This window comes from Balaenoptera acutorostrata, chromosome 10 (assembly GCF_949987535.1).
Source record: "Balaenoptera acutorostrata chromosome 10, mBalAcu1.1, whole genome shotgun sequence".
NCBI classification, from domain to species: Eukaryota; Metazoa; Chordata; class Mammalia; order Artiodactyla; family Balaenopteridae; genus Balaenoptera; species Balaenoptera acutorostrata.
The window spans coordinates 20,956,377-20,971,547 of NC_080073.1; the positions used below are offsets into that span (position 1 = coordinate 20,956,377).

Genomic DNA, 15,171 nt, shown 5'->3' on the forward strand with positions numbered 1-15,171 from the left:
TTCAAAGTAGGATTCAACTTAAAAAAATGTTCACTAGAAGAATAAGTGCAAAGATAATGCTACCCTGAGCCATTGCCAGTATACATTATCACAAACCTTTAAGAAAACAACAGTATTGTGCTTCTCTGGTGGCACAGTGGTTAAGAAACTGCCTGCCAATTCAGGGGACACGGGTTCAAGCCCTGGTCCGGGGAAGATCCCACATGCCAAGGAGCAACTAAGTCAGTGAGCCACAAGTACTGAGCCTGTGCTCTAGAGCCCGCGAGCCACAACTACTGAGCCCGCACGCCACAACTACTGAAGCCCACATGCCTAGAGCCCGTGCTCCACAGCAAGAGAAGCCACCACAATGAGAAGCCCGCACACCGCAATGAAGAGTAGCCCCCGCTCACCACAGTTAAAGAAAGCCCGCGTGCAGCAACAAAGACCCAAGGCAGCCAAAAGTAAATTAATTAATTTAAAAAAAAGAAAATAACAGTATTATCAATTTGATTCAGAAATTTCATTGATGGATAATTTTCCTAAGAAAAAAATTCAAAATGTGGAAAACCTGACATTACAAAGCTGTTGACAAATTGCACAATATTGTGAACCACCTAAATTTGTCCCTTAATATGAACATGATTATGTAAATTATGAGGGGAGACGTGGGTCAAAGAATACAAACTTTTAGTTATAAGACGAGTAAGTTCTGGGGATCTACTGCACAGCACGGTGACTGTAATTAATAATACTGTATTGTACGCTTGAAATTTACTAAAAGAGCAGATCTTAAGTGTTCTCACCACAAAAAAGAAAATAAATAGTAACCATGTGAGGTGATAAATGTGTTTCACAAAGCATACATGTAAAAAATCATCGCATTATACACCTTAAAAAATTTTGTTAGTTATACCTCGGTAAAGTTGAGGAAACAAAACCATTCAAAAGATTTTAAAATAAAATAGGTTTAAAAAAGAGTAAATTATGATACGTAGATTTGATAATATACCTTTTTTTAATCGCACAACTACAAAGTGAGAAATGCATGTCCTAAGAGTAAATTAAAAAGTAGGATCTAAAGTGGATTTACATTCTAATTTAAAATAAGGACAGAGTGTGTATGTACACAAATACATACTTGACTAGCAAGATGATCATAGTTGCCACTGTGGGAGTGGAATTATAGGTAAATTTCTTTCTCTTTACTTTTTCCCCTGCAAGCCATAATAAAGCCGTAATATTTTTTCAATGGCAGAATATATGCCACTAATTTAAGAACATGAGGAACATGAACTAATTCACAAGCATAAAGAAATAACTTGAGTGATCAAAGTCACCGTTTGGCTAGAAGACACTGGATCCACCACAGACAGTATTTTGACAATAGGATGGGAAAGTACTGACTTATATCCAGCACACTGGTTCTCTTGGAAGTCTTCAGAATCCCGGAAGACTTAATCCCTCTTTCCTTTATAGTTTCCTACAGATGTACAAAGACTGAACAATGTAAATACTCTGTTTATTATTTCTATAGCATACATTCATCCACACCATAAAAATACCTAGCCATTCCTCAAAAATAATCCATTCGGGGCTTCCCTGGTGGCGCAGTGGTTGAGAATCTGCCTGCTAATGCAGGAGACACGGGTTCGAGCCCTGGTCTGGGAAGATCCCACATGCCGCGGAGCAGCTGGGCCCGTGAGCCACAGCTGCTGAGCCTGCGCGTCTGGAGCCTGTGCCCCGCGACGGGAGGGGCCGCGATAGTGAAAGGCCCGCGCACCGCGATGAAGAGCGGTCCCCGCACCGCGATGAAGAGTGGCCCCCGCTTGCTGCAACTAGAGAAAGCCCTCGCACGAACCGAAGACCCAGCACAGCCAAAAATAAATAAATAAATAAATAAATAAATAAAATTAAAAAAAAAAAAATAATAATAATAATCCATTCACCTGGTAAGTTTCTGCTAAAAGGACATCAAAAGAAAATGCATTTTCCCACTTTTGAGTATGTGTTCAGAGCTCAGATGTACTTTCCTAAACCCAGAAAAGAAGGCTATTTAAAAATAAATAAATAAATAGATGGTCTTACTATTCAAAGCCTGTCAGGTTAAAACATTCCCAGAGAGACTGATCCTTTTGATAAAATCAGGAGCAAACCTTTGTGCCGTAGCAAATGCAGCTGTGGAAAAATCGCACTAATTAGCTGCTCAAGACAAGCCATTGGCCGTGATACAGGGGGGAAAATCCTTTCAATTAACAGTAAAGCATTCTTGCGACATCTTAAGTTAAAATTACTAGCTATCAACCACACTAAGGCTGCAGACTTTAAAGTCAACAACAATATCATTTAAAGCATGTACTGAAACAGCCTATCAGGAAAAAAAATACATATTTATATGGTAGACCCCTATAAATAAATTAAAACACCACAAAAGAAAATCTAGCAGGGCTCAGCTAATTGACATTTTAATAAATCTTCTCAAAAAAAGGAAAAAGTAGTCACTTCACTACACACACTCCCTGCGGGATATTTCCATGTTAAAGATGACTCAGATTCTCAGCTTTACTCTCGATCTCTTAAACATCGCTTTCTCTTAGAAATAATTGAATGGGCAATTATCACCTTGCTGGCAAAAATGAAGATACCTACACTTCAAAATGTTAGCAGGTCAAATGAGCATAATGTTTTAAACTCAAAGTCGAGGTTTATGTGACAATATTACAGGTGGCCAAAAGCTTATTTTTAAAATGAGGACCTGATGCTTAAACTATTAATAATAAGCAAGAAGAGTTGTCCCAATGTATTTAATTTTAAAAGCTAACTGAACTCATCCAGGGCCCAATCTGCATTAGATAATCCTAATTCCATCAGTCTGATTCCTTTTAATCAGATTATGTAAAGGTCATTTATTCAACAAATAGTTATTGAGTGTTTCCTCTGTGCCAGGTGCTGGGAACACCTGGTTTCTAATCTCACAGAGTTTAAAGCCAGGGTCACATAATTTTTCTACCATGCCTTAAAATTAAGTCAATTACGTAGACTATCTGGCTCTTACCTAGTTCCACATGGGAAGGTATACATCTCACCACAAGAAATCACCCTCTGAAAGCCAACCGAAGGGGAGACAAATGCCTTTACTGGCACTTACCCGAATCACTGAAGCCAGACGTGCAACCTCCCTGACAAGTGGGAATTGCTCAATGGTGACTCAAGGAGGACGGCCATCAACTGGACACAAGTTCTAGCTCAGTCACTGCTGAGCAATCTGATCTTTAACGAGCCACTCAACCTCTCTGAGCCTCTCCAAAACCCACCCCCTAAATGTACAGCAGTGATTGAGTGACCTAAGTTAAAGTGCTCAACACAGCAGCTAGAATATGGACACTTATATAAATAGCCATAAATGTGGCTCAAGTTCCTACCTCGATGGTTGAATTTACATTTTTAACCTTCAAAGTCTGCCTCTTCTCTGTGAATGACAGAGGTATGTGGACATGTGCTCTGAATTATCTGGTATATTCCTAAATTCAGAGTTAATTCCACTGCCTTGATCAACCACTTAAATGTATCAGAAATTCCATGAAATCCAATACCTTGCCATCCAAACAACACCTGCCTGACCACCCCTCACCTTTAACAGTGATGCCAATACCCCCTCCCCAGACTTTAGGAATCAGTCTTTGGTCTCCATATCATCGTCATCCAAGACACGAATCTGGTTGTCAGTTGAAACTTACCTTTCAGGCGGAAGGAGCTGATACACTTTCCCCTGCATTTCCTCTCTTCAATTCCTCAGGCAGAGTACAGCCCTGACACTTACTAACCTGTGGCCATGGCCAAGTCAGTCAATCTCTTTGAGCTTCGGTTTTCCTTATTTATAGACTGTTTAATATATCTGCCTCTCAGCATTGTTAGGAGGATTAAAATTTGTAATAGATGTAAAAAGCTTAGCACAATAACCAGAACACAGGTCAGATAAACTGGAACAGAGCTCAAAAATTAGTAGTAAAAAAATATGAAACCATGAACATGCTACTTCTTTTTTGATGCAAGAAAGTGAATTTTCATAAGCCTATATGCAAGTTTGGACCATAGCAGATCTGCCTTTTAAGGTTTAGGCAATCCCTATTTAATTCAGAGAATCTGACAAAGTTTTGCAGGAGTGGAGGGAAGATAATTTATCCTGCAGTTCTCTCACCAGATATAAAGTAAAAATCCTAGCATTTTTCTCCAGGAAAAACTAATCTTCTTTATAATCATTCAGGTGATAGAGCTCAAAGCCTAGCGTTTGCCTGTACTGGATATAATGTAATTATGTCCAGGAAAGCACAATGGCTAATGTTCACATACACAGTGGAGATGCAGGAAGGCATGATAATTAACCTCATGCACAGGTAAGAAAGCTATACCGAGAACAGGTTAAGCTACCAGGGTTTCCAAATGCAAGAGCTTGGCTGCCACAATATCTGCTGTCTAAAGTCAAAATGCCCAGGCTCTGGGGCTTCCCTGGTGGCGCAGTGGTTGGGAGTCTGCCTGCCAGTGCAGGGGACACGGGTTCGAGCCCTGGTCTGGGAAGATCCCACATGCCGCGGAGCAACTAGGCCTGTGAGCCACAACTACTGAGCCTGCGCGTCTGGAGCCTGTGCCCCGCAACAAGAGAGGCCACGGAAGTGAAAGGCCCGCGCACCGTGATGAAGAGCGGCCCCCGTTTGCCGCAACTGGGGAAAGCCCTCGCACAGAAACGAAGACCCAATGCAGCCAAAAATAAATAAATACATTTATAAAAAAAAAAAAAAAGCCCAGTCTCTATCCCTAGAAATTCTGACTTCAGGTTAGGTAAGGCCTAGGAATCAATGTGTCTACAAAAACTCTGCTCCTGATTCGGATGCCATGTTTAGAAACTAGAACACCTAAGATTATCCATTTGTTTAGTAGGAGAGCTGGGACATGAACCCACATCTTTGATTCTTAGACCAGAACACTTTCTTCCATGTCTGAGGAAATGCACATTCCATTCCCCACCTCCAGTAACCCTCACAAGAGCTCTGAAGAGTCCTTCTGATACTGAACCCAACATGTTGAACGGAATGAAATGGGAAGGACTACTTACTCCTGCCAAACAGGCTATAAAATCAAACAGACAAAAACATTTGTGCAGATACTGCCAATGGATCGTCATGGTTACAACACAACTACTCTATCATAAGGAAAAAATCCACAGGTTGAATCTACAAAAATGTTGTTCTGTCAGCAAAAAGAAATTTTTAAGAGTCTTTAGAAAGTAAGTCCAAGTGCGTAAATCACCGAAATAAGAGTCAGTAAATGGACATATCTTTTTAAATGGCAGTCTGGGTATCTAACATTTTAGAATGATCAGTACTTCCATTATCTTAACCTTTCCATTCCTTCCAAAGTCATCGCTTTGTAAGCGTAAAGATGACTTCTTCATCATGAATGGTGGAAGCAAGTACCAATAAGAAAATACATTGTTACTTGTCTACGTGATATATATGTGAAATATATGGTATGTCTGATATATGGTATATATGATATATATGATAAATATATATCTCACTTAAAATAACTGAGTGTATAACTCATGTAAACATGAAAGTACCAGATTTCACAGTTTGGCTTCAAAAATTGAGATCTTGTGGACTTCAGGCATCACCAACCTTGGTTTTAGTGGTCAAGAAAAAAACATGAAAACATGCCAAACATCCAGCTTTTTCTGGTAACATTACCAGCTCAGACAATAAATACTACAGGTTTCTGGCATGGAGGAAATAAAAAGACTTGCAAAGTGCACCTTGTCTTCCTCCTCTTCTTTCCTTCAACAAATATTTGAATGCTTTGGCAAAGCATTTCCAAGGGCCGGGTTCTGCCAGACGTGAGGGTAGCATGGTGTCCAGAGTGGACAGAACACCTGTCCTCTGGAGCTCTTTACTCTCCGTGGTACAAAAGGAGGAAAGCATTCTAAAAAGCAAGAACCACCAATCATACGCAAGTTAAAAGCTAGAACTGTTACTTTTCAACACCTGGACCCCAATTAGTTTGAAAACATCGTAGTCTCTCTGTATCTACTCAGGATTAGTATTCTTTAAGCTGGACCTTTGACAGATGCCAGTAAGAGTAATTTCAATAATTGATTATATCACAATCAAAGAGAAACATAATGAGATTCCCAATATATCAATATTCTTCAAAAGAGGGTACAAAAAAATGATACCCTGGAGTGCAGGAAGAAAAGATTAAAATTTATATAAAGTTTATCCATCATTTCTATTTTCTATTTTTGTGTATGTTGTATATTATAATATAGTATTAGTATAGTGGCACATGTATAAACTTTATAAGTAAAATAAAAACACGTTGAGAGAGTCTGCTTGAAAAAAACCTTACTTTAACTAGGAGGGATGACCAAAAATGGTTGAGACCTCTGTAATATTAGACCAATGTTCTTCTAGGCAACGTTTCTCATCAGATTTTTTTTAAGTTGATCATTTTCACCCCTCCCAAAGAGAGTTTCTCACGTCTATACACTCCAACCAAGGAGAATCTCTTACTAAAAGATATTTTCAAACAAGGATATAAGGGTGCCATTTCCTCATGTTAAGGCCATGACTGTCCTCCATTTCCCACAGATGCCCCCGTGGGTTTCCATGCGCCTAACTCTCAATTCCCCTCAAAGAAATTATTTCCGTCAGCCTACTATCAAAAAGCTATAAAGCAGATAAAGTTGAGGGTCCCACACTCACGCTTCTTGTCTCTATCAAGCTGCCTTTCACTAGACCATGTTCTAGAATTCTTGTTTACACTGTCCGACTATGGAATCTCATTCATATCTAGACGAGATGCTTTAAAAGGCTCTGAAAAATTCACCTATAAGGTGTAAGTAATTGATATGGCATGACAAGATATCCCACTTAGAGTATTTTAAAAGAAAGAACTTTTTATCCAAAACTATGACAATCTAATGACAGAATTCAGACGTGAGTGTGAAAGTAATTGGAAGGATCTTTTTTTTTTTTAGAAATTCACGTTCTTTTATTTATTTATTTATGACTGTGTTGAGTCTTCATTTCTGAGCGAGGGCTTTCTCCAGTTGCGGCAAGTGGGGACCACTCTTCATCGCGGTGCGCGGGCCTCTCACCATCGCGGCCTCTCTTGTTGCGGAGCACAGGCTCCAGACGCGCAGGCTCAGTAATTGTGGCTCACGGGCCCAGTTGCTCCGTGGCATGTGGGATCTTCCCAGACCAGGGCTCGAACCCGTGTCCCCTGCATTGGCAGGCAGATTCTCAACCACTGCGCCACCAGGGAAGCCCCTGGAAGGATCTTTTAAAAGACAGAAAAGCCTTCTATCTCTACGCAAATAATTGCCCCAGTCACAGGGCATGCTCTGACCACCTGTCTAGACAACGTCACAACAGGTCAGAGAAGATTCAAAAGCCTTAACCGCTTAACAATTACTGCATGTCTAGAACATATCAACCAAGATGCAAAGTCTGCAATACTGTGTGGAAATCAAGACAAAAGTACCAATTGTGATCTCAGGAGTAGTGAATGTGTGCACCTGTCATGGTTTAAAAGCCAGCCTTACAAATAGTGGTAATGATTTATGGTGGTCACATGTTACTTATGCCTGCCCAGCATCCTGTCCCACTTCTTTGGCAAAGTACCCTGATTTCACCTTGAAAAATCAGCCTCCTCACTTTCCGTTCACGAGGTAGGTTATGGCGGTGCTGCCAACTCCAGACATAGAAACACAACGTAAGTTGGACCAATCAGCATACCCATCGAATGTGCTTGTGCTCTAAAATGGTCCAATAACAGTCAGCCGTATGCTGAGTAGAAATAGAAATATTGACTAGAAATATTGGGGTAAAAGACCTCTACGTATACTAATGTTTGGAAAGATGCTAGGATATAAATCTGGAACTTCCTGGACCTATGTGAAAAGAAAGCCAAACTAAATGAAACAGTGATGTGAGTTGAAAGAGGGAACAGAAGCCTGAAAAGAAGGAAGAATGAAGGAGCCAGTGTTTAGATGACACAGAGCATCTGGATCAAACCATCCCTGAAGACTTCATAACCCTGGACATAGGATATTGATTTACAAGGGACTCTCAATCTCCATTTCTGTTTAAGCCAGTTGGATGTGCTCTGTTATACCATAGCTCATTTTTGTGGCATTTTAGAAAATATCAGTTACTCCAAAAAAGAAAAAACAAAAATCAATGTTTCAGCCTAAGAGCTACAACTCAAACAATATAGTATCCATTCTATTTTCTCCTTGTTTAGGCTGGTACACTGCCACTCACAACATTTCCCAGCTTTCCAGGAGCTAGGTTGGCTTCACGCCTAAGTTTTGCCAATGAGACTTAAGCAGAAAGGTCATGTGGTACGTCCAAAAATTCTCCCTAAAGAGATACCCATCTTTGCCAGCATGTCTCCTTGAATTTAGCTGCAATGGCTGCAGGACTAGCAGCCACTTTGGACCACGAGGATGAGAACCAGACTTAAGGACAGAGCTGGAATGTTCCTGGCCCTTCATGACCAGACAGAGCCAGCACGATGAGGGCAGAGATTTATGTTTTATTCACATATAAATTCCCCAGCACCTAAAAGAATACTTAGCATATAGTAGGATGAAATAAATATCTATCCAAAGAGTAAATTTGGTGTCTCTCTTCTAACAAATACCCCACCTCCTAAAATCAGATAACACTAAAACCTTAGTGTTGGAAGACCTTTAGTCAAACCATTTGCTTGAGTCATCCAGTGGCAGAGAACACATTTTTTCCAAAAAGCTCAGTTCTAGAGACCTATTGTATTACCTTAATTCTACGACAAACTTTCCCTCCACATTTTAAGAGTTCTCAAGTCAGAATAGGTCATATAATCATTGTATATATTTAGTAGACTTTTCATCTCCCCCAAACAGTCACCTTATAATCAACATTGAATTGGATATAAGGAAATCCATATGATAGACAAGTACTGTGGCATTGGACTAATCATAGCCACTCAAAAGCTCAAAGGAGTTATAGTTTGGATAATTCAGAAATCTGAGCATCGGAGATACACACTCAATTAAAAGGCAGAGGAAGAAACATCAATTCATTCAGTATCTGAAATGAGAATCCACAGAATGGAACAGAGAAAGGCACAAGACATGGGCCCAGAATACCTCTGTTGAAATCCCAGCTCTATCGTTTCTCAGCTATATGACATGGGCAGGATCTTTCACCTGCCCAAACCTTAATTTTGTCATCTACAAAATGGAGGTAGGAAAAAGTACCTTTGTCCTAGAGCAAGTATGAGAACTGAATGTATTAATGCAAGTAAGATTCTTAGAGTAGTGGCCAGCACACCCTGCAGACAATAATCAATAAGTAATAGGCAATGGATTCTTCTGTGCTGTACTTCAATTCCTGGATTGGTACCCTCTGAGGCTCCTAGTAACTTTAAACTAGTGAAAACTGACAAGTTATTTTCTAGGAAGCCAAATCTCTTACAATGTTGCCTTCTGCTATGTTGTTTCTTTGCTTTCCTAGAGGAAAATACAAAAGAAACAATTAATTCACGGTGTGTGCCCTCCCCAAAAGAGCAGGCACAAAGAAGTTAATGGGCAACAGCTCAGTGAACAAGTTTTGTCAGAGATGTGTGCTAAGAATTTCATTCTGCGAGTTCATAAAGGAAGCATGTTCCTGTGGCCAGTAGTTTAGTTAACCAGAAAAAAAGAAAATTCAAAATCAATTAAGCAAAAGTAGTTGAAATTAAGAATTAATTTGGGTGTAAATTCAAGGATGACACCACTACTGTCCTTAAGCTGAATGGCATGTTTTATCCAATCATGATATCCATTAATTTGCTTAAAAATAATATTTCAAAAATTAGTAAGTTACAGAGGGCATTTTTGTGGGGTATGAATCACAAAGAATAGCCATCATCTCCCTAACTAGTATCTGATTTACAAAGCAGAAAATTATAACATTTCTAACAGGACGACATTTTAAATACACAATTATGTATACTCTGTTCATAAAATGTTCTTTCATTTTAGAGAAATGAGTAATTAAACTGTTTTAATGACATACAATGAAAAAACATCTACAAAAGCAAACAATACAGCAAAAATAGCAAATTAAAAATAATTTTAAAAGCTACTGTAAAACCTTTTAAAGGTTTACCTACTGAACATTAGGAACTTTTACCACAATTACATTTATGGGAATTTTATTTTTTTCAGAATCAAATTCCCAAAATAGTTCTGCTACACTTAGTATTTTTCCATTATTCTTGCCGTCTTTAAACACACCTTCACAAGCTGCTGAACATAATGCTTTTCTGACTTAATCAGAACCTCTCTCATGACCCAGGAACGTTCAGTAAATAATTATTAAGCTCCAGAGGTGGCTTTTGCTTAAGTTGATTTGCTTGAATGCTTATTCACTTAGGGACACAGCTTTTAGTATTGTTTTCAAATCTTATCACCTAACATTGAAAGTAAATGTTGAAGGAAATGGGGGAGTGGGAGGGGAGAGCTATGACCCATTGAGCATTTCTCCATTTTAGTATTTCTTTGAAAGTGCCAATTTCAAGCTTGTTCTACATTTCTATGCCAGACAGATGATTCTGATTTTGGATGTTTTGTTTTCCTCTCAAAGAGAAAAAAAAAAATCAATATGCAGAAATGCAAACGAGATGTTTATTAATGCAACTGTTACTACTCCACAGTTGCGGGGGCGGGGGGCGGGGGGGGCGGGGGGGGGGAGAAAGCAAAAAATCCAAAGTGTTTGCAATGGGGCAATTTTGACCAATGTCACTAAGCACGCTCGTTTTCCTGAAGAAAACCCTTTTTTATTCATCACGAAGCTGGGCTGCAGTCTACCTAGTAATCATAAATCAAGCTCTGTTCTCACTCAGATTTTTCAAGCAGTCATTTTTGGCATGATTAATTTAAGACCAACATTCCATTTCAAAAGAGAAGGCAGAGCTAATGGGCTAGCATTTCAATCCCGCCTTCCTCCCACAAATTAGTCGTTATCCTTGTCATAGCCACCTACCAGAGGTTACAGCTGAAGCCGATTAAACCCACAGTCACAGAGTAACAGTTCCAGTATTTTTAACTCGGAATAGAACGGCCCCTTTCTCTGTCCTCCCCTTAAAAAGCAAAAACAGAAAACAAAAACAAAACTCCTGTCAAGTGGTCCCAGGATTACTTCCAGAATAAAACTTCACTTACAGATATAAGCTTTCAAAGGAACAAGGCATGAACATCTGGACTCTAAGCGCCTCCATCTTTTTTCCTTTAAGGTGTTCTGCAAGCCCTTGGTGAAGAGTGAAAGTCAAAGTTAGTTCTGGCACCGGCTGTGTCACTAGGGGTGGCTCCTGATAAGGCCCTGGAAACTCCAATCCAAACACAGCTCGTGCTACAGCGGTGCCTGGTGTCTGTGTGAAACAGCAGACCTGTTTAATCCAGTACCTACTGTACCTGCAGGACAAAAATGCTGCCTCACCCTGCAACGGGGGCTTCGCAAGGACACAGGCTCCACCAGAAATCCAACCCAGCAGCCAGGTGACGGCACCTTGGGATGCTTACTTAGCCCTCCCGAGCACAGGTACCGGTCGGTGGAGGCTTGCAGTGGCTGTGCGTTACAGAGAACGTGAAACCTGAGGTAATTTCACATACCGGTGAATTTCTAACACTTAAAAGAGCCACAGAATCCAGGAGGGTTGTGGGACAGCTTGTGCCCCTTCTCAACTGGGGAGACCTCTGGCATCAGCTCATCACACACCTCTAGCTGCCTTGCATCCATGCACAGGCATTTTGGGAACTGGAGCTTGATTACCGAACATGCTCTACTGCTGACAAGCCAGAGATCTGGACAACATTCCTTACCCTCAGACCCCAAGAATATATGGAGGGCTACCCTTGCCCAGTCCTGGTGGAAGTCAAACACAAGCTGCTTCAACTGTGGGCACTATCTTTTAGGACATCTTTAGGCCATACATCTGTGTATTCTTAGACTGTCATCTAATTAAATTCTGAACGTGCCGAAATAATAATACATGCTCTCAAAAGATGCTTTAAAATTCTGACATGACGTCAATATTATCAAATACTGATGCAGCTCCTACAGACTCAGCACACCAAAGATGTTCTGCACAGTTATGAAAATATGTCTGTTTCTCCCTACACACAATTCAGAGGTCAGAAAAAAGACATCTGACATGGACTAGCTGTGTGCCCTGGGCAAGTTACTTCACCTCTCTGTGCCTAAGAGTTTGTCTCCGAAGTACATAGTTGGAAAACAATGCAGTCTCTATAAGCCATAATCCAACTTGAATTTCATAATGTAATGAAATTATCTTTCTTTAATTTCCCTTTAATAATAGCAAATATCCAGCCAGGAGTCTCCGACAAGCGATTTCTGGCTCTTTTTATTCTTTGTTCATTTTTCATTTTTTCTCTTGTTGAATAAATATTTATGGAACACCTACTACGTCCCAGGCACTGTGCAAACTCTTGGAGTTTACAGTCTAGTGGGACACATATTAAATAATCACCCAAATATATAATGAAATGTGGTAAATGCTACAAGGAGCTGGGAAAGCTTAAAATGTAAGGGTCAGAAAAGGCTTCCCTTAGGCAGGGACCTCTGGGCATAGAAGTGAGTGGGGGTAGCAGTCATGGGTTACGGGTGTGGAGGGGGGCACGGGAGAAGAGTCTTCTGAGCAGTAACAACATGTGCAAGAATTCTGAAGTGGGGAGTTAGAAGGAAGATTCTTTGTGGCTGGAGGACAGAGAGTAAGGGAAATCATGGCATCTATGAGACTAAAGCGGTGGCTAGGACCAGACCATCAGGATCTGGGAGACCAGAGAAGAGTCACTGATTTTGTTCCAAGATGAACAGGAAACCATTGAGAGGTTGTAAGCAGGGAAGTGATGGGCTCAGATCTGAGTTTTTAGAAAGGTCCCTCTGGCTGCTATATCGAGAACCACCTAGAGAAGGAGCAAGACTGGCTACTGCAATAGTCCTGGTAGGAGGTGATGACACTTTATGGGGGAGGGGAGAAGGGACAAGAGTGGAGAGAAGTGGATTAAAGTGGGTAGATTACTGGTAAAGCTAAAGACCAATAAACAGAAGGAATGGGGGTGGGGTGGGGAATCCACGTCCCTGATGCAAATGATTGCATTCATTAACAATAGTTATTGAGGAGTTTCTACACACTTGGCATTGTGCTGGGTACTAGGGTTAACAGATGACTAAGATGCTATACTTTTCCCCTTACTAACCTACTCCACACCTCACTTCTCCTGCCTCTAGCACAGTTTGGCATAAAAATCAAGAACACAGGTTCTGGACTTCCCTGGCGGCGCAGTGGTTAAGAATCTGCCTGCCAATGCAGGGGACACAGGTTCAAGCCCTGGTCCGGGAAGATCCCACATGTCTCAGAGCAACTAAGCCCGTGCGCCACAACTACTGAGCCTGTGCTCTAGAACCTGCGAGCCACAACTACCGAAGCCCACGCGCCTAGAGCCCATGCTCCACTACAAGAGAAGCCAATTGCAGTGAGAAGCCTGTGCACGGGAACGGAGAGTAGCCTCCGCTCACCACAACTACAGAAAGCCTCCACGCAGCAATGAAGACCCAACGCAGCCATAAATTAATTAATTAATTAATTCAGTTAAAAAAAAAAAAAAAAAAAAAAAAGAACACAGGTTCTGGTGTCAACTTACCCAGGTTCAAATCCCACCACTTACTCTCATTCTGTGACCTTGTGCAAATTTACTAAACTTTCCACGCCCCAGTTTCTTCACTTGAGAAAGGGGAAACGATAAATGGTTATCCTGTAGGTTACTGTTAAAACTGAAGGCAACAATATATGTAACGTGTATGGTACAGTCTGACGCATAGTAAGCCCGCAATTACCAAACAGCTCTTACAATTATGATGGTAGTTGGCACTGTCTACTCTGGATGCACACTGACCGATCTACAGAACCAATGGAAATGCAACAGAGTGAAAAAAAAAACATAAAGAAACTGGAAGATCAAAGAAAACAGAGAGGGTAGGAAATTACCATATCAGGACCTCAAAGGGATGATTTTTTTAAAAGACCAGGCTGGACTCTCTCCCACCTTGGACACTGTTTGAAGCTGCATTAAGTTACAACGCGCCCGGGGAAGTTTTACAACTGAAACCCTGATTTATTACATGCTTACACACAGGGAAAATCTGTACCCTCCGTGGGCTCTCAAACGTTGATCACGAAACCAACGGAATCAATTCCAGCCATTCCAGCAGGGACAGAATGTGGTGCCAAATGCTCCCCTGGCGTGTCCCGCCAATGACATCGCCTGACATTTTGTCCTGGACAATCTACCACCCCAAGGAGGCTAACTATTGACCATTTACATAAGTGTCCAAGTAAAATTACCTTTAAGGGGCACGTGTTCAACTTATTCATGGTACTTCAGAAATATCTATATTATGCTAATGTTCTTGGGGGATCTCCCCGAACACAGCAATGAAATACCCACTGGCAAATGGAATAAAGCTTGACCTACACATCTGACACCATCTACAAAATTCATGAAACATTACATACATTTCCACGATACTGCCCCTCAAGTAGTCATGCAATTATTCAACAAATGTCTTCTGAGGGGCAGGAACCATGTCTGTTTGGTTTACTATTGTATCCCTAGAACCTAGTAGAATAAATAGTCCATGGTTCAGGAATAAAGACGCAGACGTAGAGAATGGACTTGAGGACACAGGGAGGGAGAAGGGTAAGCTGGGACGAAGTGAAAGAGTGGCATGGACACATAAACACTACCAAATGTAAAAGAGATAGCTAGTGGGAAGCAGCCGCATAGCACAGGGAGATTAGCTGGGTGCTTTGTGACCACCTAGAAGGGTGGGATAGGGAGGGTGGGAGGAAGACGCAAGAGGGAGGAGATATGGGGATATATGTATGTGTATAGCTGATTATCTCTGTTATACAGCAGAAACTAACACACCATTGTAAAGCAATTATACTCCAATAAAGATGCTTAAAAAAAAAATAGTCCATGGCTGATGTCCATATGTTTAAAATGGATTAATCTATAATGTGTAAGCAACTCTCTTGTTCACATTTGTACTATTCAGATATGTATCCTAAGTGCATATACATATA

General features: G+C 40.8%; 1 protein-coding gene across 8 annotated transcripts in view; it reads right to left on the reverse strand.

The window, feature by feature from the left end:
* Positions 1–15,171, reverse strand: part of MITF (melanocyte inducing transcription factor) — a 226,438-nt gene that overhangs the window by 89,947 nt on the left and 121,320 nt on the right. For 2 of the 8 annotated variants that reach the window (XM_057555306.1, XM_057555305.1), the window contains exon 2: positions 11,228–11,312. The exons of the other annotated variants lie outside the window; for them this stretch is intronic. In XM_057555306.1, coding sequence (XP_057411289.1) covers positions 11,228–11,283 — 56 coding nt within the window. In that variant the 5' untranslated portion in view covers positions 11,284–11,312. The remainder of the gene's footprint in view (positions 1–11,227; positions 11,313–15,171) is intronic. 8 annotated transcript variants of the gene reach the window in all.